Source organism: Leucoraja erinacea, chromosome 5 (assembly GCF_028641065.1).
Source record: "Leucoraja erinacea ecotype New England chromosome 5, Leri_hhj_1, whole genome shotgun sequence".
Taxonomy (NCBI): Eukaryota; Metazoa; Chordata; class Chondrichthyes; order Rajiformes; family Rajidae; genus Leucoraja; species Leucoraja erinaceus.
Window position 1 is genome coordinate 89,832,483 of NC_073381.1, and position 23,541 is coordinate 89,856,023.

The 23,541-nt window shown below is 44.2% G+C and overlaps 1 protein-coding gene across 1 annotated transcript in view; it reads right to left on the reverse strand.

The window, feature by feature from the left end:
- Window positions 1-23,541, reverse strand: part of arhgef10 (Rho guanine nucleotide exchange factor (GEF) 10) — a 269,667-nt gene that overhangs the window by 16,015 nt on the left and 230,111 nt on the right. Inside the window, 1 exon segment of the mRNA XM_055636192.1 lies at window positions 7,929-8,071. Coding sequence (XP_055492167.1) covers window positions 7,929-8,071 — 143 coding nt within the window.

Below are 23,541 nucleotides of genomic sequence, written 5' to 3' on the forward strand. Positions count from 1 at the left end.
TGCGTTTTCACTCTTCTGTACGTCTTGCCTGATGGTCACTTGCCAGCTCTTGCTCCACCCTTTCCCTCCGTCTCTTCCTACCAGCTACATCCAGGAGCTCTACTCCAAGAGTTTGGAGAATGGATCCTATCCAAAATATTGCCTCTCCATTTCTCTCTTCTGATGCTGCCAGACCCACTGAGTTCCTGCATCTGTTTTTTTGCTCAAGATACCAGCATCTGCAGTCTCGTGTGCCTCCTTCTCACTTCCCTCGTTCCTGCCCCGCACCACGCCACTGGCACTTCCTATCCCCATACGAAATAAAGTCAATCACTCATCACTGTCCAGTTCTCTGCTCCTGAAATGAAAGCAATACTTGGCTAATTTGTGGCTGCGAGGCATTGCCACATAACCACCATTAACATAATCTCCATAAGCAGTCTAAATACTGCTGAAAATCAGAAATAAAACTGGCTTTCTTTGTGATTAAGATCATTGCTACTTTCTTCATTGTTGCCTGGCAGTCTTCTCTAAATGCAATCAATTCCCTGAGTCTGAAGAAGAGTCCAGATCTGAAAAGTCACCTGTCCATTTCTTCCGCAGAGGCTGTCTGACCTGATGAGACACCCCAGCACTTTGTGGTATTGTATTACTAATTCCGTTACCCACCTTCCTGCAAGATCATGTGATGCTTTAACCTCATCATCCTGGCTCAATCTTCATCAAGCTTCTTCCTTTCTACCTTTTTGCTCTTTATTTATTCAAATCATTCTATTCATTAGCGACACGGTGGCATACCGGTAGAGCTACTGCCTTATAGCGCCAGAGACCCCGGTTCGATCCTGACTACGGGTGCTTGTCTGTACGGTGTTTGTACGTTCTCCCAGTGACCTGTGTGGGTTTTTTCCAAGATCTTCGGTTTCCTCCCACATTCCAAAAGTTTGTAGGTTAATTGACTTGGTGTAAATGTAAAATTGTCCCTAGTGTGTGTAGGATAGTGTTAATTGACACTGATCGCCGGTCGGTGTGGACAGTGTGCCGAAGGGCCTGTTTCCATGCCGAATCTCTAAGCTAAACTAAACTTTGCTGCTGCCTCATTCCAGTCCATAGAAAATAATTAGCCTGCGTTCTTACACACCTCGTATTTAAAGGAGCCTGAGAATCATTACTTCCAAGTACAAGATCAGCTTCTTCAAACCAGCCACCAGACTCTTTTATCACCCTGCACAACCCTAACCTCAAACCTACCTCAGTACCGAGCTACTATGGACTTGTATGTACTTCAGCTTGAACTTTTATGTTTGGTCATGATGCTTATGACAATTAAACACTTTTGAATTTCTGCTATCGAGAAGTTTGGGACAGAGTCAGTAAATTTTTAATGGTGATGATTTTAAGTGAATAAAGTCTTTACATTTGTAGCTTCGGTTATAAATGTCATCAAATGCTGAATTGTGAAACGTATGACACAGTAAACCTTCGTTATAACAGACCATAGGGGTCCGTTGTTGATGACTGTCCGCTATAACTGAGTAAAGGATAATCACTGTGTAAGTAGTAGAAACAAACAATTGCTGTTTAATACACAAAAGGAAACAAAGTGCTGGAGTAACTCAGAGGGTCAGGCAGCATCTCTGGAGAACATGGGCAGGTGACAATTCGAGTTGGGACCCGAGCCGGGGGTGGCGTGGGCAGCCGTCGGTAGGTCCGTCTGCTATAATCAAAATCCATTCTCGCGAGGTCCGTTAAAACAAGGCTTTATTTGGCAGAGCCGGGGTGAGACTTTGGCAAAATGCAAAGTGCTGGAGGAACTCAGCGGACCAGGCAGCATCTGGGAAGGGAATGTCAATAGAGTTTTGTGGATGCACTCCCTTGTTCCAGCCTGCCCAAGTTACCTTATCACTCTGCCACACTGCTCAGCTCAAATCGTCTTGGCCATGAGGATGCCACGAACCTGCGGAAAAGGAATGTTTGGACAATGCAGGCTAGGAGAGTGGGGAGGGCTGGAGACCCACTCAACAAGCCACAGGCTGCTGTCGACTGAAAGGTAGGATAGGTGTGAGGGCAGAGTGGAAGGAACATTCACTGTAAACCAATGTCAACTGTGTTTCTTGTCCTTCGTTTAGTACCTGCACCTCTACTGATACTGCCCTTGGACGAGAATCCTTTCACACATTTGCCTTTTATCACATCTTTAATTATCAAGACTACTACACCTCTCTCCCCTCTCGCCTACTTTTGCTAAATGTCCTGGACACAGAACCCTAGGCCTCCTCCATTGTCAGAGTGAGGGCACATGCAAATTGGAGGAAAGGCACCTTATATTTTGCTTGACCAGATATGAATGTTGATTTCTCTAATTTCAAGTAACCCCTGCATTCCCTGGAGTAAGTGGGAATCTGCAGTTTAGTTTAGTTTAGTTTAGAGATACAGCGTGGTAACAGGCTCTTTGGACACCAAGTCCATGTCGACCAATGATCACCCGTACAATAGTTCTATCTTACATACGGAGACAATCTGCAAAAGCTTATTAACCTACAAACCTGCACGTCTTTGGAGTGTGGAAGGAAACCGGTGCTCCTGGAGAAAATCCACGCGGTCACAGGGAGAACTTTCAAACTCCTTACAGTTAGTACGTTAGGACCGAACCCGGGTCTCTGGCGCTGTAAGGCAGCAACTCTACCGTTGCACCACTGTGCTGCAAGTTGGGGTTACAATCCTATCAACCGAATTTACCAAATGGTGGAACAGACTCAAGAGGTGAAGAACCTCCTGCTCCAAATGATTTGGGCAAAGAACAACTATTTTAGACTTTTCTCATTTTATAATACTTATTACCAACTTTAGCATTAGCAAAGTATTATCAAAGTAACATTAGCAAATTTGCAGATGACACAAAGCTGGGTGGCAGTGTGAACTGGGAGGAGGATGCTATGAGAATGCAGGGTGACTGGGACAGGTTGGGGGAGTGGGCGGATGCATGGCAGATGCAATTTAATGTGAATAAATGTAAGGTTATCCACTTTGGTAGCAAAAACAGGAAGGCAGATTACTATCTAAATGGTTTCAAGTTGGTGTCAACTGTAATTGTGTATTAACCAGCAATTACAGTTGGGGAAGTACAATGGGATCTGGGGGTCCTTGTTCATCAGTCAATGAAAGTAAGCATGCAGGTACAGCAGGCAGTGAAGAAAGCGAATGGCATGTTGCCTTCATAACAAGAGGAGTATAGGAGCAAAGCGATCCTTCTGCAGTTGTACAGGGCCCTGGTGAGACCACACCTGGAGTATTGTGTGCAGTTTTGGTCTTCAAATTTGAGGAAGGAAATTCTTGCTATTGAGAGAGTGCAGCGTATGTTCACAAGGTTAATTCCCACGATGGTGGGATTGTCATATGCTGAGAGAATGGAGCGGCTGGGCTAGTATACTCTGGAATTTAGGCTGAGAGGGGATCTTATTGAAACATAAGATTATTAAGGGTTTGGACACGCTAGAGGCAGGAAACATGTTTCCGATGTTGGGGGAGTCCAGAACCAGGGGCCACAGTTTAAGAATAAGAGGTAAGCCATTTAGAACAGAGATGAGGAAACACTTTTTCACACAGAGAGTTGTGAGTCTGTGGAATTATCTGCCTGAGAGGGCGATGGAGGCCGGTTCTCTGGATACTTTCAAGAGAGCTAGATAGGGCTCTTAAAGATAGCAGAGTCAGGGCATATGGGGAGAAGGCAGGAACGGAGTACTGATTGTGGATGACCTGCCATGATCACATTGAATGGTGGTGCTGGCTCAAAGGGCCGAATGGCCTACTCCTGCACCTATTGTCTATTGTCTATTATAATGCCTTTGTTATTGACCTAGCAGTAACTTACTACTCCAATTTCAAACCCGAAGCACCTCAATGTACTGAGCTTAAAACATTTTCAGTATTATGAGCAGGGCTGAACAACATTATCTAACACGAACCAGTGCCCGATGAAGTGATGGATTACACAACATCACCTGACTGGGCAAGCAAACAGAGACATTCTTCTTTCAAGTCAGCAGAAGTAAAACAGCATGACATCTCCATGGTTACCAGGGTACATTCAAGCATGGACTTGTACGTACAAATTTATTTCAATTAAATGGGTGAGCATTAGACTGCAAAATAGGGCACAAAGTGCTGGAGTAACTCAGTGGGTCAATCAGCATCTCTGGAGAACATGGATAGTTGACTTTCCGGTTCGGGTCCCTTCTTCAGATTGATAGTTGTGGGAGAGGAGAAAACTGAAGGAGAAGTGGGGAGCAGGAAAGCCTGGCAAGTGATAGATGTAAAATGGTGTTTAGTTTGGTTTAGGTTAGAAATGCAGCGAGGAAATAGGCCCTTCAGCCCACCAAATCTGTGACAACCAGCGATCCCCATACACTTGCATTATCCTGCATACTAAGGACAATTAACAATCCTTACTGAAGCCAATTAACCTACAAACCTGTACGTCTGGAATATGGGAGGAAACTGGAGCACCCGGAGAGAACCCATGCGGTAACAAAGAGAATGTACAAGCTCCGTGCAAACAGCACCCGTAGTCAGGATTACTGGCCGGGTTGCTGGCACAAGGAAGCAACTCGGAGATTTACCGTAATGGCCACTGTCGGTACTCGTGGCTTTCGTGGACATTTTTCATCATGTTGAAAAATCTGCACGAGTCTTCCAGTGCTTACCTGCCGTTAGCGAGTCTTCACGAGTACCTGCCGTTAGCGCTAAGAGACGTCCCCGAGCTCCAACGTACCTGCTACGTTCATTCTCCGTGCTCACCACCAGTTTGATTTTTTTTAAACTCGGGAGAGCTCTTGGAATGAACTCGCACCGTGGGACAGGGCTTTTAGCTAATCACACCCAGCATCTCTGGAGAACATGGATAGGTGACATAGAAACATAGAAAATAGGTGCAGGAGTGGGTCATTCGGCCCTTCGAGCCTGCACCGCCATTCAATATGATCATGGCTGATCATCCAACTCAGTATCCTGTACCTGCTTTCTCTCCATACCCCCTGATCCCTTTAGCCACAAGGGCCACATCTAACTCCCTCTTAAATATAGCCAATGAACTGGCCTCAACTACATTCTATGGCAGAGAATTCCAGAGATTCACCACTCTCTGTGGAAAAATGTTTTTCTCATCTCAGTCCTAAAAGATTTCCCCATTATCCTTAAACTGTGACCCCTTGTTCTGGACTTCCCCAACATCGGGAACAATCTTCCTGCATCTAGCCTGTCCAACCCGTTTTGGGTGTGAACGCTTCTTCAGACTGAGCTGGAGAGTAGTGTGGTGGTCGTGTAAAGAAATCCCAGTTCACGTTCTATCTGTGTTGGCTGATGTTAGATTCCCATCTTGCTTTCTCAGGAATGCTCTCCTGAGTTTTCACCCATGTGTTCAGGATTACCACTCAGACATCCATGTCAGGGGAGACCCTGTACTTCAGTTTTATTTCAGTGGTATTGAGCAAAATGTGATTCAGCTGTAGCGGCCAAGTCAATGGATATTTTTAAGGTGGAGATTGACAGATTCTGGATTAGTAAAGGGTGTCAAGGGTTATGGGGAGAAGGCTGGAGAATTGGGTTGAGAGGGAAAGATAGATCAGCCTTGAAACCATAAATGACAGAGTAGACTTGACAGGCCGAATGGCCTAACTCTGCTCCTAGAACGTATGCTTATAAAATCAGGAATTTCCAACGCGTTAAAAATAAAGTCTAGAGACCAACTTTCAGATTTCACAGAGTTCAACTAGAATTCATTGTGTTCCTGAACTGTTCTGTTCTAATTAGATTGATATCTTTAAAAATATTAACAACTTAAAATAATAAGAGATTACTGAAATATAGCATGGTCCTAGCAGGTAATTACTGTCCCCATTATCCTGTATCTGTGCACTGTGCATGGCTCGATTGTAATCATGTGTAGACTTTCCACTGACTGGATAGCACGTAACAAAAGCTTTTTCACTGGACCTCAGTACACGTGACAATAAATTAAACTTCAACTTCGACTGTGCCAAGCTATAAACAAAATGTGATGGCCAGCATATCATAGCATATTCTGAAAGCAAAATTAATAAACATTTACATTTGTTTAAGGTAGACAAAAATGCTGGAGAAACTCAGCGGGTGAGGCAGCATCTATGGAGCGTAGGAAATAGGCAACGTTTCGGGTCGAGACCCTTTCCTTCGCTCCATAGATACCGCCTCACCCGCTGAGTTTCTCCAGCATTTTTGTCTACATTCGATTATTCCAGCATCTGCAGTTCCTTCTTATACATTTGTTTAAGGTTGTCACATATCATATAGTATCATCAGTTTAAAAAAAAAAATGTTTTTGAAGTTGAATTTAGGTATATTCTTTATTTTTTTTTGATGGTCAGGGACATTAAGTAATTCTAGACATCATCTCTGGAGCATTAGGACACCTGGAATCCAAAGGAACCTCAATAGTAAGCAGCTGAGCATACTGATGGAGTGACGAGCTCAGGAAGTTTGCAGCAAAGAACAGGACGTTAGAGAGCACAAGGGACCATGTGGTTGCTCCAGGCTGCCTCCAGAAGAGCTCAGTGTGATTCCCACAAACAATGAGAGATGATGGTATTGGCTGGGATGGCTGCCAACTTTACCATGAGAACACAAGCTGTTCTGCCGGGTGCCACACAAAGTGCAATGTATTACAAAGAGAGATCTCCACAATGATTTACCAACCCTGAAAAATGTAACATCCAGGTTCAGGAGCAGCTTCCCTACAACCATCAGGCTATTAAACACTACAACGGGTAGCACAGTGGCTCAGTGGTAGAGTTGCTGACACCTAGAGTTACAGCGCCAGACACCTAGGTTCCATCCTGACTACGGGTGCTGCCAGTACGGAGTTTGTACGATCTCCCTGTGACCGCGTGGGTTTTCTCCGGGTGCTCTGGTTTCCTCCCACATTCCAAAGATGAGTAGGTTTGTAGGTTAATTGTCTTCTGTAAATTGTCCCTAGTGTGTAGGATGGAGCTAGTGTACAGAGTGAACACTGGTCAGCGAAGTGTTGGTGGGCTGGAGGGTCTGTTTCCACGATGTATCTCTAAACTAAACTAAATTAACACAGACCATGACAACCCACTGACAGGATGTTTAAACAACAATTAGGTGTAACAGAAAATATCGAGAGATATGATGAGAATTGTGCTAAATGGGTGTTCAATCAAAACAGCATAAATAAACCTTTGGGACGGCACAGTGGTGCAGTGGTAGAGTTGCTGCCTTACAGTGCCAGAGACCCCGGTGTAGTGGCCATTTGGTCTGTTTTGCATGTCATCGACACTGACTACGGGTGCTGTCTATAAGAGTTTGTACATTCTCCCCATGGGTTTTCTCCGGGTGCTCCGGTTTTGTCCAACACTCCAAAGACATGCAGGTTGTAGATTAATCAGCTTCTGTAAATTGTAAATTGTCCCTATAGTGTCAGATAGTGCTGGTGTACCGGGGTGACCAGCACTATCACCCCGTACACTAGATCATGAACTCGGTCTATATAGAGTTTATATAGTTTCTAGTCTATTTGGAGGTTAGACTTTAGACATACACCATGGAAATAAGTCCTTCGGCCCACAGAGTTCACGCCGACCAGCGATCACCCCATACATTTGCACCATCCTACACACTAGGGACAATTTACAACTTACAAAGCCAATTAACCTACAAACCGGCACTTATTTGGGGTGTGGGGGAAACCGGAGCACCCGGAGAAAACCCACACTGTCACAGGAAGAACGCACAAACTCTACACAGACAGCACCCATAGTCAGGATCGAACCCGGGTCTCTAGCACCCTAAAGCAGCAGCGTTACCGCTGCGCCACCGTGCTGACACAATGCCATTCACAAATATAACATTTGTGCAAAGATTTAATCATCATAAAATTAAAAATGTTTTACATTTACCTCCACTGTGTGAGTCAGGGTGCTGATTATGAAAACCAGTCCCCCAGAAGCAGTCCAGATTGTATCTTCCATGACCAGGATGGTTTTGACTGGCAGATCACTTAGTCTCAGTACTTTGGGTGAATCAGCATTCCATGATCCATCTTCAAAAGAGGAATTGAGAGAAAAGGTTTTAAAATTTCACTATTTTCGATTATAAGTGGTACACAACACCACACTTGATTTTGAATGCAAGTCTTTTTTTAAAAGACAAATCAAACTGCAGATGCTGGAATGTGAAACCAAAACAGAAATGATGGAAGGACCCAGCCAGTTGTGCAGCATCTGTAGATAGAGAAACCCATTAATGTTAGTTTAGTTTAGTTTAGAGACACAGGTCCTTCGGTTCACCGAGTCCACGCTGACCAGCGACCCTGACACGCAAGCACATAATTTACAATTATACCAAGTCAATTAACCTACAGACCTGTACGTCTTTGGAGTGTGAGAGAAAACCGGGGAAAACCCATGCACGGTGATAACGTACAAACTCCATACAAACACCACCTGTAATCAAGATCGAACCTGGGTCTCTGGTGTAAGTCAGCAGCTCTACCGCTGTGCCACCATGCCACCCTTTATGCATTGGGTTAGGATGGGGGAGAGAGTGGAAGGGATTGAAAAGTAGACGATTGAGGTAAATTGAAGTGGCTGATTACCACTCCTTCTCTGAGCTGATGTAGAAACAAGGAACTGCAGATGCAGGTTTACAAAAATAGACACAAAGTGCTCGAGTAACTCGGCGGTCAGGCAGCATCTCTGGTGAACATGGATAGGTGACATTTCAGGTCTAAAGAAGGTTCCCGACCTGAAACGACGCCTATCCATGTTCTCCAGAGATGCTGCCTGATCCGCTGAGTAACTCCAACATTTTGTGTACTTTTTGCCTATTCTGCTCTGTCGGTCGGTCTGTGGCTTCCTCCATTGCCAATGCAACCAGGATGAACAACACTTATAATGGTTTTTCCAACTTAAGATGAATGGTCACTCATCATTTATCATTATCTTACCTATGTCACTTTCTCACTGCATTTCTTTAAGATAGAGTCATAGAGTGATACAGTGTGGAAACAGGGCCTTCGGGCCAACTTGCCCACACCGGCCAACATGTCCCAGCTACGCTAGTCCCACCTTTGGTCCATATCCCTCCAAATCTATAGTCATGTTAACTGTTAGTACATGCTCCTAATCACCTGATCTGTCTGAAACCATGTTCATATACCCACAAAGGGGCGGCAGAGTGGCACAACTTTGTACAGTACAGTCTCACAGCACCAAAGACCCGGGTTCGATCCTGACCTTGGGTGCTTTCTGTGAGGTGTTTGTATGTTCTCCCTATGACCGCATAGTTTTCTTCATGCCCCAAAGATGTACAGGTCTGTAGGTTAAGTAGTCTCTTTAAATTGCCCCCTAGAGTGGAAGTGAATGTAGGATAATAACGAACTAGTGTGAACGGGTGATCGAAGGTTGGCGTTGTCTCAGTAGGCCTAAATCACAATCTCAATGTATGTCTTAACTAAACTAAACCTCACTCCTCCTCCACCCCCCTAGTACAGCTTTGAGAACTGACAATCAACCCTCCACATCTAAAGAAGGGTCGCAGAACCAAAACATTATCACGTTTCTCTCCACAGATACTGACTTGCTGAGTTCTTCCAGCATTATTGTTTATTCCTTTTTGTGGTGCATTGCATGTGGTAATTTGCGTTTGACTGGAGTGCACTATTCATAGATTTTTTCTTCCTAACAACAGAAACAACAGAAAAATACTTCCACTAGTTACGTAATCTATCTTGGAACAACTGAGATAACAATATTCACTTACATCCATAACTGAAATCACATGCAAAATAAAACACTTTATATTGTCGATCTTGAGGATTTTAAAATATTTTTCAGGGTGACCCTATTGAAAATTTGAAATTGGTTTATTTTCTAATTCAAATGTATTTATAAACTTTTGCTTTGATCTTGCAGCGATGGGATTCAATTTGTGATAGCGGAGACTGCGGGACCTGGTTCTCATGCGGTGCGGGACTGCGGGACCTGGAGCTGGGGCAGCGGCCTGGAGCTGGGGCAGCGTCCCGGTGCGGAGACTGCAGGACCCGGAGCTGGGGCGGCGACCTGGAGCTGGAGCATCGGCCTGGAGCTGGGGCAGCGGCCCGGTGCGGAGACTGCGGGACCCGGAGTGTTCTCTATGTGTAAAGTCACTGGAATCATCATGGGGTTTAAAGTAATGAATATGATTGCCAAAGTTGCCTTATGGTTTCCAAATTAGTTATGAAGATCAAAATAATGCTGATATAAATGCTTAGATTTACAAAGAACCCACAAATAATATGACGTGGAAGTATTTTAACAATCTACCAATAGTTTTGATCAATGGATGCAACAAATCATTGAACACAGCTTATTGCCATAATGATTTCCAATAATGTGGCACTCTTTAGACTTCAGAGATACAGCGTGGAAACAGGCCCTTCGACCCACCGAGTCTGTGCCGACCAGTGTTCACCCTGTACACTGGCACTATCCTACACAATGTGGACAATTTACATACGACAAACCTGTAAATCTTTGGAGTGTGAGAGGAAACCGGAGAACCTGTAAACAACCATGCGGTGGAAACAACCATGCGGTCACAGGGAGAACGTACAAACTCCGTAAGGCAGCACTCGTTGTCAGGATTGAACCTGGGTCCATGGCGCTGTGAGGCAGCAATTCTACTGCTGAGTCACTGTGCTGCCCACACTTTGTGCTGTATGTATCTTCCACGCAAAATGAAATCTTTGCATATTTAAACATTCCCTTAAAAATGATCTGCATTTTGTACAGCATTGAAACAGATGACATAGACATAACACACCACTCATGAACTAACTATTCATTTACAATATGTCTGGAAACTCTCCCCCACCCGCGCATCAGAGTAGCAAAGAATCACTCCAACTATTTCCAGGGCATATAATGGATCAACCACCATATGAGACACTGAAGAAAATACTCAAGAAGAATGAGTGACAGTTTCATTTTATTCTCTTTTGTCTATGGGGTAACATCCCCTAATTCTTTTCAAAGCTATTTGTACTCATGAGCTAATGAATGTAGTTAATAATCATAGCTGCAGGCTTTAAGTTGCCACCCACTTCATTTAGCACCGCTCAAGCTGATCTGAGCTGTCACTTCAAGGCAGGACGTAGAGCTGGTAACAATTCATTTGTGAGACACGTGATCATTGCTGGTAGCTCTGTACTGGTTCGATTGCCAAGTTGCAAGACAGCAAAAGGCAAAACCTTGGGCTGGAAGCACATAACAATCTTACTCCGAGAACAGAACACTTCCTTCTTCAAAGGTCAACAATGAAGCAATTAGATTTTTAATACCGTTCAATAACTTTGCAGTCATTTTTATTCATCTTTAAAACAAGAAGGTACAGTGGTTCAGCAGTAGAGTTGCTGCCTTACAGCGCCAGAGACCTGGGTTCAATCCTGACCACGAGTGCTGTCTGTATGCTGTATGGAGTTTGTATGTTCTCCCTGTGACCGTGTAGGGTTTTCTCCGGGTGCTTCGGTTTCCGAGGATACAGTGTGATAATAGGCCCTTTCGCCCACTGAGTCCACGCCGACCAGCGATCACCCGTTCACACTAGATCTTTGTTATCCCAGTTTTGCATTTTACCGAAGAGAATTAACCTACAAACATGCACATCTTTGGAATAAACCTCTAAACCATCCCTATCGAATGTAGCTCCCCAAATAGTTAATAGTTTATCCTCCCTCGCATTGTGAAAGTACAGCTGGCAGACAGAAATGTGATGTCACAACTCTCCAATGTGGTGAACAGAACCGAGAAAGCTTTAGCCTTTATCCCTGAAGATTTGCAGCAAAGCCAGTTTAATGTTTTAACAAAGACTTTTTCTGTTCAAGAATATCATGGAAGGATATGAGGATAGAGACACTTTATTGAATTGCTCTTGAAACATGTAGAAGGAGCCAAGGATGAATCATCAGTGGAATGTATGAGCTTCGAACAGAAGTGGAGGGATATCTCTCGAGAGATTTCCATGCTGTGATGTCTGCCTTCATAAGCTGAAAACATTAAGAAAACACCAACCTGCATGGGGATGCAGCTGTTAGAGCTGCTGTCTCACATCGCCAGAGACCTGGGTCCACAATGAACTTGGGTGCTGTCTGTGTGGTGTTCACATGTTCTCACTGTGACCTTGTGGGTTTCCTCCAGGTGCTCCGGTTTCCTCCCACACCCCAGACATGTGCAGGTTTGTAGATTGACCCCTGGTGTTTAGGTGAGTGGTTGAATCTGGGGGAGAGGGGTGGGTGGGGGATAAGGGAATGTGGCGAGAATAAAATGGGATTTGACCTAATAAATGATTGATGGTCGCCATGGACTCAATGGGCCAAAACGCCTGTTTCAGTTAATAACCCGATGAGATTACACCTTGTTCACAATGCTCATTTGGAATTTCCTATTTTCTTGACTTGTTGCTGTTGTCACACTGGATAGTTTAGGTTAGTTTGGAGACACAGTGCGGAAACAGTCCTTTCGGCCCAAAGGGTCTGTGACGGCCAGCGATCACCGCTTCCACTAGCACTAACTTACACACTAGTGACAATTTACACTTCTTACCGAACTCAATTAACTCAACTACAAACCTGTATGTCTTTGGAGTGTGGGAGGAAACTGGAGCACGGGGAAAATCCACGCGGTCACAAGGAGAACGTACAAACTCCATGCAGACAGCACCGTAGTCAGGATCAAACCCAGGTCTCTAAATGGCCCGTCCCACTTAGACGATTTTTTCGGCGACTGTCACAGTCGTAGCAGGTCGCTGAAAAAGCGGCTATTGGAACCCCCCCCCCCCCCCCCACGACAAGCAACGACAACCTACCACCTAGTCATCATCAAGCTACCAACAACCAGCGACCCTATGAGGACGTCCACCTACGACCACACCTACGACAACCTACGACCACACAGGCGACAACCAAAGTCAACCTACATCCACCCGCGACAAGCTATCACCCTGTCGGCGACAACTGAAGACAATTCAGTCGCCGGTACCTGTCGCCAGTTGATGTAGGTAGTCGCCAATGGAATTCACCAAAGTCAGCACCCCGCGACAACCAACAACAACTGCCGACAACCTGCCTCACCCTGGCGACATCCGGCGACATCATCTACGACAGGAGAATTCAAGCTGCGACAAGCACACAGTCGCCGAAGATTTTTGAACATTTCAAAATCCAGCAACGTTACGACTCTTTAGGCGACTTGAAGAGTCGACTCACGACCATACAAGCGACACTCTGGTGACCATGTAGTGACAGTCTAATCGCCTGTAGTCGCAAAAACAATTGCCTAAGTGGGACAGGGGCTTTAACACTGTAAGGCAGCAACTCTACCACTGTGCAGATTTGAGTTGAATCAAACTGCAACATTTTGTATCAGTAAATCCCTGGTCACCAGTGCAAGTGTTAACATTGATTTGGGGCTAAATGTTGTGCATTTAAGTTGCCAAGGAGTTATAGACTTGGATTTTCACTTTTCAGGTACAGACATGAAATATCGCCTGTGGGCTGAAGGTGCAGAACAGAAAGCATTCAGAGGAAGCGCAATGAGGATATTGCCTGCCTGGTAAACGTTGATTCAGCAAAGTATTCATACTGCAGGGATTTGACGGATATATTGAAGTTGTATTTAGTTAGACAGATGTGTTGGTTGGATTAGGTGATACATTATATAGACAGATACATTGTGTAGGAAGGAAGTGCAGATGCTGGTTTAAACCGAAGATAGACACAAAAAGCTGGAGTAACTCAGCGGGTCAGACAGCATTTCTGGAGAAACAGAATAGGTGACATATCAGGTTGAGACCCTTCTTCAAACTGAGAGTCAGGGAAAAGAGAAACAAAAGATATAGACGGTGATATACAGTGGCTTGTGATATGAACATTTTGTCACGTTACAAACCACAAACAATTGGGATTTTATGTGATAGACCAACACAAAGTGGCGCTTGAAGTGGAAGGAAAATTTTCCATGGTTTTCAAATTTTTTCACAAATTAAAACCTGAAAAGTGTGGCGTGCAAAAGTAATCAGTACCTTACTCTATTGGAAAATTGTGCAACCAATTGCCTTCAAAAGTCACCTACATAAATAGAGTCCACTTGTTTTTCTAATACAGTATAAATTCACTGTTCTGTGAAGGCCTCAGAGGTTTGTTAGAGAAATTAGTGAACAAACAGCATCTGAACACACCAGACAGGTCAGGGATAAAGTTGTGGAGAAGTTTAAAGCAGGGTTAGGTTATAAAATAATATCCCAAGCTTTGAACATCTCACGGAGCACTGTTCAATCCATCATCTGAAAATGGAAAGAGTATGGCACAACTGCAAACCTACCAAGACATAGCCATCCACCTAAACTGACAGGCCGGGCAAGGAGAGCATAGATCAGAGACGCAGCCAAGGAGGAGCTGCAGAGATCCACAGCTCAGGTGGGAGAATCTGTCCACAGGACAACTATTATCTCAGGCCTTTATAAGAATGGCAAGAAGAAAGCCGTTGTTGAAAAAAGGCCTCAGAAGGTTTGTTAGCCAGAAGCCATGTGGGGGACACAAACAGGTGCTCTGATCAGATGAGACCAAAATTGAAGTTTTTGGCCTAAATGCAAAACACTACGTGTGGTGGAAAACTAACACTGCACATCACCCTGAACACACCATCCCCACTGTGAAACATGGTAATGGCAGCATCATGCTGTGGGGATGCTTTTCTTCAGCAGGGACAGGGAAGCTGGCAGAGTTGATGGGAAGATGGATGGAGGCACAGGGCAACTTCAAAATTGCTGTCTGCAAAAGACTTGAGACTGGGGTGGAGGTTCACCTTCTCAGCAGGACCAATCTGACAATGGATGGTTTGAGCTATGTGTTAGAATGGCCCAGTCAAAGTCCAGACCTAAAGATTGAGAATCTCTGGCAAGACTTGAAAATTGCTGTTCAGACGCTCTCATATCTGACTTGCTGAGCTTGATGCAAAGAAGTGGGCAAAAATTTCAGTCTCTAGATGTGCAAAGCTGGTAGAGACATACCCCAAAAGACTTGCAGCTGTAATTGCAGCGAAAGGTGGTTCTACAAAGTATTGACTCAGGGGGGCTGAATACTTTTGCACGCCACACTTTTCAGTTTTTTATTTGTAAAAATATTTGAAAACCACGTATCATTTTCCTTCCACTTCACAATTATGCACCACTTTGTGTTGGTCTATCACATAAAATCCCAATAAAATACATTTACGTTTGTGGTTGTAACGTGACAAAATGTGGAAAAGTTCAAGGGGTATGAATACTTTTGCAAGCCACTGTAGAGCGATATAGAACAAATGAATGAAAGGTATGCAAAAAAGTGACGATGATAAAGGAAACAGGCCAGTTAGCTGTCCGCTAGGTGAACACAAGTTCCAGACAATCAGACTCAGGAAGCCGACTTCGAACCTTGTACAACAACTTGGTGGGGGAGAGATGGAGAGAGAGGGAATGCAAGGATTACTTGAAGTTAGAGAAATCAATATTCATACCGCTGGGTTATAAGCTGCCCAAGTGAAATATGAGATGCTGAACAGCACCTATCAATCTCTGCTTTAAAAATATCCCACGTCTTGGCCTCCACAGCTGTCTGTGGCAATGAATTCCACAGATTCACCTCCATCTGACTAAAGAAATCCCTGCGCATCCATGTGGCCAGACACACCTCTACGTCATCATTAAATTTGCCCCAAATTATTGGACGAATAAATAGGTAACAATGTCAGAGTACTGGGGAGAGATTGATAATCTGACTGAATCAACAATCTTGCTTCTAACATGAACAAGACCAAAGAACTGAAAGTTTACTTCAGGAAGGAAAAGTCGGGAATCCATGAAGCTGTCTTCATTGATCGGATGGCGGTGGAGAGTCAACAGCTTTAAGATCTTGGGTGTGCATATATTGGAATATCTGCTCTGGGTCCAGAACACTGAAGCAATCACAAAGGAAGCTGATCAAAGTCCCTGAACATTCTATCAGACCTGTACAAGTGTATGGTAGAAAGATTATAGACTACCTGCATCATGGCCTAGCTCAGTAACTTGAACGTCCAGGAATGATGGAGGCTGCAGAAAGTGGCAGACATTGCCTGGCCTATCACAGCATGGAAACAGCCCCTTTGGCCCACTAAGTCAACCACGATCCATCATCCTATACACTAACACTGTCCTACACACTAGGGACAATTTACAATTTACAGAAGCCAATTATCCGACAAATCTGCACATCTTTGGAGTGTGGGAGGAAACAGGAGCGCCCGGGGAAAACCTACTCAATCATAGGGAGAACGTACAAACTCTGTACAGACAGGACTCCGTATTCAGGATTCCGAGGTCTCTGGCATTGTAAGGCTGCGCCATTGTCCCACCCATGAGCTGCTATTGACTTTGTTTTGCCTGATCGTAGCAGCTGGAACAGTCCGTTGCAGGGGTGGAAGGGGTCTCCCATGATATTGTTGGCTCTGGAGTTGCACCTCCTGATGTATAGTTCCTGCAGGGGGGCGAGTGAAGTTCCCATAGTGTGTTCGGCCGAACGCACTACGCTCTGCAGAGCCTTCTTGTCCTGGGCAGACCAATTCCCAAACCAGATGGTAATATTTCCGGACAAGATGCTTTCCACAGCCGCTGCGTAGAAGCACTGGAGGATACTCGGAGACACTCTGAATTTCCTCAATTGCCTGAGGTGGTAAAGGCAGTTTTGCACTATTTTAGTTTAGCTACCTAGTATTACTAATTATTAGTTTATTGTATTATTAATTATTGTGCATTTATTTGTTATTGCCTAAATGTGTTTGTTAAGTAGAAGCAAGTAAGAATCTCATTAGTCCGTAGCTGGTACATCTTACAATTAAACAGTTTTGAGCCTGGACTCCTTGCCATATCCAAGACAGTTAAAGGGAGAAAGGGCATTGCTTAGTTAAATCGGCTCTCTGATTTTCTTGTCTTGCTTTCTGATGGATTTACTACAGTGACAGGAAAGATGGAAAAAAAAACAAGGCTTGTTAATTTGTGCCAGAGTGTATGTTAAATATTCTAAACTGTGACTGATTCAGAGGAGAAATAGAAAGGTTTCCATGGAGAGGAGCAACTATAACAACAACGTAATTGCCACAGAAAATCTCCAAATCCACTTCTCTTCATATTTAGGAAATTTAAGAGGTCAGTACGGTGGCGCATAGACCCGCTGCCTTATAGCACCAGAGCCCCAGGTTCGATCCTGACCTTGGGTGCTGTCTGTATGGAATTTGTACGTTCGCCCTGTGACCTATGTGGGTTTTCTCTGGGTGCTCCGGTTTCCTCCCACACTCCAAAGACGTACAGGTTTGTAGGCTAATTGGTTTGGTAAAATTGCCCTCTGTGTGTAACCCCGAGTTGGTGGGTTGAAGGACCTGTGTTACCTGCTGTAGTTCTACACTAAACTAAATCTCGAAACAAGGTGACTTCAGGAATTTAAAGAACCTTCACTGCTTCAGATTGCATAGCTTTATTATGGAGAGCTACTGCCTAGCTATTTTGAGGTTACACAGACTGGCAGTTGGGGATAGGGGCTTTCTGTGATTTACATGTATTTCACTAAGGCCTTTGCCACGGTTAAGCTGAGACCTTAAAGTTAAGAGACTAAGGGATCCATTTTGGCAAACTGGATCTGAAACTGTATTGATGCTAGGAGGCAGAGGGTGATAGTGGGTATGAAATAAAACTGATGAATTGGTAGATGGAATTTAATACTGAAAAAATGTGAGGTCATGTGTTTTGGGAGGACTAATTAGGCCATGTTAAAAGCAATAAATTCTAGGAGTCTAGAAAGTACTAATGGGCCTGTCCCACGTAGGCGACTTTTAGGCGACTGCAGGAGACTATGCAGTCGCCACATGTTCGCGGGTGGTTGCCGGGGAGTTGCCTTCGTGGTCGTGAGGAGTACCTGCATTCTGGTTCTCGTAGGTTCTTTTAGGTTGCAGCCGGTGCTGACTGGTGAATTTAATTGGTTCATTGGGGGAAAAAAAAACGTAAGCAGTAGTTTTCAGAACCAAGGGTAACCGACCGGTAATGTTAAATGTCCGCCGAGCTTCACAGCCATGTATCTCTGGCTTCTTAAGTTGTCTCCACTCTTTCTCCCTCCTTCTCCCCCTCTCATGGCTCCCCTCTTTTAAAGGACTTACCATACACTGTGCTTTATCCGTCTTAATTACAGTGCCAACCTTCCTGTTCATCGTGGTGTGTGTCTGTATCACCTTCGCTTTGCACTGTGTGAATTTCAGACAATGATCCCCCCGCTTGCCCTGTCCCCCGCCTGCGATGTGTTTGTGTGTTTTCCACTCTGACAATCACCATTTTTTCAGGCAACTGCTGACAACTTGACAGTCGTCAGCAGTTGGCTGAAAAATCGCCTAAGTGGCACAGGCTCATAAGAAACAGATGGACCTTAGTGTATACAGTATATACAATAACCCCTGAAAGCGACAGCATGGATAAGGAAATGAAGAAAGTAACAGCCTTCATTAGTTGAGCTAAGAACAGAGAGTTTATAGATATTGAGGGATGGCACAGTGGCATTCAGGTCACGTTGGGGGGAGGATGTGGACCCCCAGCAGGACCTAAAACAGGGCCTGTCAAAAGGCGGATGAGCTTCTAGCGAGCCAATGATCATCCACACTTCAGTAGAAGTTGCGATCACTGTCGTACATAGCATTGTAAGGAACGATGATAAAGCACACACTCCAAAATCCTATACTTCCAGCGGCACAAGTCCACAGGAACTGGAGGACAGAGAACCAGCACCTCTGCGTCGCTAATGTTTCCAACGATGATGAATGAATGAATGACAGTGGCATAGTTGGTAGATTTGCTGCCTCACAGAGCCGGAGGCCCGGATTTGATCCTGACCACGGAGCTGTCATGTCAACCACGGAGGTCGCATGTTCTCCCTGTGACCGCGTGGGTTTTCTCCAGGTGCTCCGGGTTCCTCCCACATCCCAAAGACCTGCAGGTCTCTGTAAATTGGCTCTAGTGTGTAGGGAGTGGATGTGAAAGTGGGATAACATAACGGGTGATCGTCAATAGGTGTGGACGGTGATCTGTCGGCCCTGTTTTCATGCTGTGTCTTTAAACTGAGAGGCCACAGCTGGAGTACCGTGTAGTTCTGGCTGCCCACACTACAGGATGAATGAATGCATTGGGGAGGGAGGAGAGGAGTTTCAATGGATAGAGCATTTCCGTAACGAGGAGACAGGGCTAATTGTAAGAAACGTTTCCCCATCACCAGAGGGCAGGAAAGGTGCAGTATATTTAGAGAGGATCCAAGAAATAATTTATTAATACAGGAATCTGGAATGCATTGCCTGAGGAGGTGGAGGCAGAGATTCTCACAACAGTTAAACATCGAGATTGAGGATTTAAATCACCATGGCGTAGAAGGCTATGGACCAAGTGCTGGAAAATAAAATTAGTACAGGTAGTCCCTTGTTGGCCAGCATGGGCACTTTGGGCCAAAGGGTCTGTTTTCATGTTGCACAACTCTAGGACATTTACTGAGGCTTTGTGGACTTTGATGCATTTTCAAGGTAAATTCAAAATAAAGTTGATGTTGATTCATGCTGTAAACTGCAGCGTCTCCACAGCAACGACATTAGAATTGTATCAATCTATAGGCCCCTTCACTTATCTAAGGTTCAGACAAATCCCTCTCTGCACAGTGGCGCAGCGATAGAGTAGCTGCCTTTTAGCACCAGAGACCCGGGTTTCATCCTGACTACAGGTGCTGTCTGTACGGAGTTTATACGTACCTACTGTGACTGCATGAGTTTTCTCGGGGTGCACCGGTTTCTTCCCACATGCCAAAGACATGCAGGTTTGTAGGTTAATTGGCTTCTGTAAAATTCTAAATTGTCCCTAGTGTGTAGGATAATGTTATTGTGAGGAGTGTGATCGCTATTCGGCATGGACTTGGTGGGCTGAAGGGCCTGTTTCCACACACTGTATGTCTAAAAGTCTAAATCCATTCCTTTAACTATAGAAAGAACATTTGAACTTTCACTTCCATTTTAGAGGTTTAATCTCTCATTTTGCATGAAACACAGCAGGAACAAAGCTGTATATGTTTTAAAAAATCAATCTGCTCTTTTATACAGAACTGGCAAAACTAGTTAGCCATATAATTATGCTGTGTGTCTCAACGTTTTGCAAACTGCACATTTTTCTCAGCAGACTAAACTGAGATATAGCACACTGCTTTTGGCCCTCTTACACCCTCAAAAACATGTCAAGGAACAGCACTGATTCCATGAGAACTGGCCATCTTGTTTACCAGGATTTCTGACCCTCCAACAAACCAAAAGTTTTTACAAGTTCAATAAATAACAAAGAATCTTTGAAGCAAGCCATGTGGAATATCAACGTCAGAAACAATTACTATGTTTAAGGCCATTTAGACAGACACAAATTGGCAAGGCAAAAGAGGATTTGGTCCAAAAGCATGCAAATGGGATTCACGTAGATGGGCAAGGCGGTCAGTATGGTGTGGTTGCCCGAAGGGCATCTTTCTGTGCTACGCAACTCTATAATATCGGGTCTGAAGAAGGGTCTTGACCCGAAATATCACCTATTCCTTTTCTCCAGAAATGCTGCCTGACCCGCTGAGTTACTCCAGCATTTTGTATCCATCTATAATATTAAAGCAAGACTGGGGGGTGGAAAGCGCTAGCACCAGTTGTGAATACAGCTGTGTGCTTTGCTTATTCTGCATCATGAGGTGTTCACAATTAAAGAAAGACTACCTGGACGCATTTAAGGATGATTTGAGAAATTTAACACAAATCTTTATGGCTTTTAAAGGTCAATAATTAAACCATAGTAAATGAAAGTTAAAGATAGTAAATTAACTCTGATTCTGGGACAAGGAGCAGCCAATCTTAGTTCAATGCTGGCTTCAGTACTGTGGTCAGACTAGTTGCCTGTGGAGTTTGCATTTTCATGCCTCAACTGTGATTGTTTTCTCTCTTCTGCAATTAAAGCCCATCCCTTTCCCTGGAATGTCAAACCCAGTTTTGCACAGTACATTTAATCTGCAGCATTATAATGTATAAAACATGACTAGTCCGATCAAATGCAGGGAGGTCCCTGGATTCCATTTCAGTGAAGCAGCAGTCAGCTCACTGGACCTGAGTTTGACCTTACACGTACGTACTGACTATGTCATAGAATCATACAGCGTGGAAACAGGCCCTTCAGCCCACCTTGTACTTGAGTTTGACTTGACTGTATTTATGTAGAGCATTATCTGCCCTGTTTGGGGAGCTTACAAAACAAAGCTTTTCTCTGTACTTTGGTACAGACGTAACAATAATAAACCTAAACCTATTCTCAACCTTTAATAGTTCATATTAATATCTCACCGTGGTTTGCTTGAAAGGTTTCCTCCCACATCCAAAGTCGTGCCAGTATTTGTCTAATGACATGCACCCTAGTAGAGTTGATCAAAGGAACTTGGTTGAGCATGAGGCAAAGTAAGTTGCTGGTTTACAGGGAAATACTTTAGTTTAGTTTATTATTATTGTCAACTGTATCAAGATGCAGTGAAATGTTTTTGTCGCGTGCTATTCAGTCAGCGAAAAGACGATACATGATTACAATCAAGCCATTCACAGTGTACAGATACAGGATAAAGGGTATAAGATTTAGTTTAGTTTATTGTCACGTGCACCGAGGTACAGTGAAAAGCTTTTATTGTGTGCTAACCAGTCAGTGGAAAGGATATGTTCCAATAAAGTCCAATTAAAGATAGTTTGAGGATCTCCAATTAGTGTAAAAAGGTCAGGACCATTCTCCAGCTGGTGAGAGGACAGTTCAGTTGCCTGATAACTATTAGTAAGAAGGGCTTGGGATTGCTCTGCTGGCTCGAAGGGCCGAATGGCCAACTCCTGCACCTATTTTTCTATGTTTTTCTATTTGGAACCCGGCGGGCTGAATGGCTTCTGGGACAGAACAGAATCATTACAAATACCATGCAATTTTAACCTTCAATTCTAAAATATTCTAATCTGACAGAATTCGGTAATGACGAGTGTCAAATATTTGTTAACCTGGCTAGTAACCTTGCTGATAGAGAGGGTGGAGGACTATACAAATTGATGTAATTCCCTTCCGTCTCGATGCACTTCATTTACCCACACCCAGAGAAACGTTTCCAGAACTCAAACAGCAATACCAGCTTCTGCTGTTTGACAGGGTAAAGAGAGGGTTGTGCAGATGTAAATACTGTACACCTCACAAACTATCAGTGACAGAGGACACAAGGAATTGCAGATGATGGAATTTTGAGCAAAACACAAAGTACTGGAGGAACTCAGCAATATGGAGATCTCATGCAGATGAGATTAGTTTATCTTGGCATGATGTTCATCATGGACATCGTGGGCCGAAGGGCCTGTTCCCGCGCTGTCCTATTCTATGTTCTAAAAACAACTATTGTAGACACTGAGAGGCAAACGTGTTTGAAGCTTCCTTAAAGTTAGGAACAATTGTTCTGCTCTTTCTTTGATGAGGGGCGAGTATAAAATCATAGACAATAGACAATAGGTGCAGGAGTAGGCCATTCGGCCCTTCGAGCCTGCACCGCCATTCATTGTGATCATGGCTGATCATCCACACCCATCAGTACCCAGTGTCATGTCTTGTCAATCCAATTTAAAAGGTAATGTTGGAAAAATGAACAAAAACATTCAGCTGTTCTCAAACCATGCTGTAATACGTCCCAATAAAATGCTTTCTACCGATGCACCATAGAAAGCATTTTATCGGAATACATCACAGCATGGTTTGGGAACAGCTCCAACCAAGACTACAAAAAATTGCAGAGTTGTGGACGCAGCCCAGACCATCACATAGAAACATAGAAATTAGGTGCAGGAGTAGGCCATTCGGCCCTTCGAGCCTGCACCGCCATTCAATATGATCATGGCTGATCATCCAACTCAGTATCCCGTACCTGCCTTCTCTCCATACCCCCTGATCCCCTTAGCCACAAGGGCCACATCTAACTCCTTCTTAAATATAGCCAATGAACTGGCCTCAACTACCCTCTGTGGCAGAGAGTTCCAGAGATTCACCACTCTCTGTGTGAAAAAAGTTCTTCTCATCTCGGTTTTAAAGGACTTCCCCTTTATCCTTAAGCTGTGACCCCTTGTCCTGGACTTCCCTAACATCGGGAACAATCTTCCTTCATCTAGCCTGTCCAACCCCTTAAGAATTTTGTAAGTTTCTATAAGATCCCCTCTCAATCTTCTAAATTCTAGAGAGTATAAACCAAGTCTATCCAGTCTTTCTTCATAAGACAGTCCTGACATCCCAGGAATCAGTCTGGTGAACCGTCTCTGCACTCCCTCTATGGCAATAATGTCCTTCCTCAGATTTGGAGACCAAAACTGTACGCAATACTCCAGGTGTGGTCTCACCAAGACCCTGTACAACTGCAGTAGA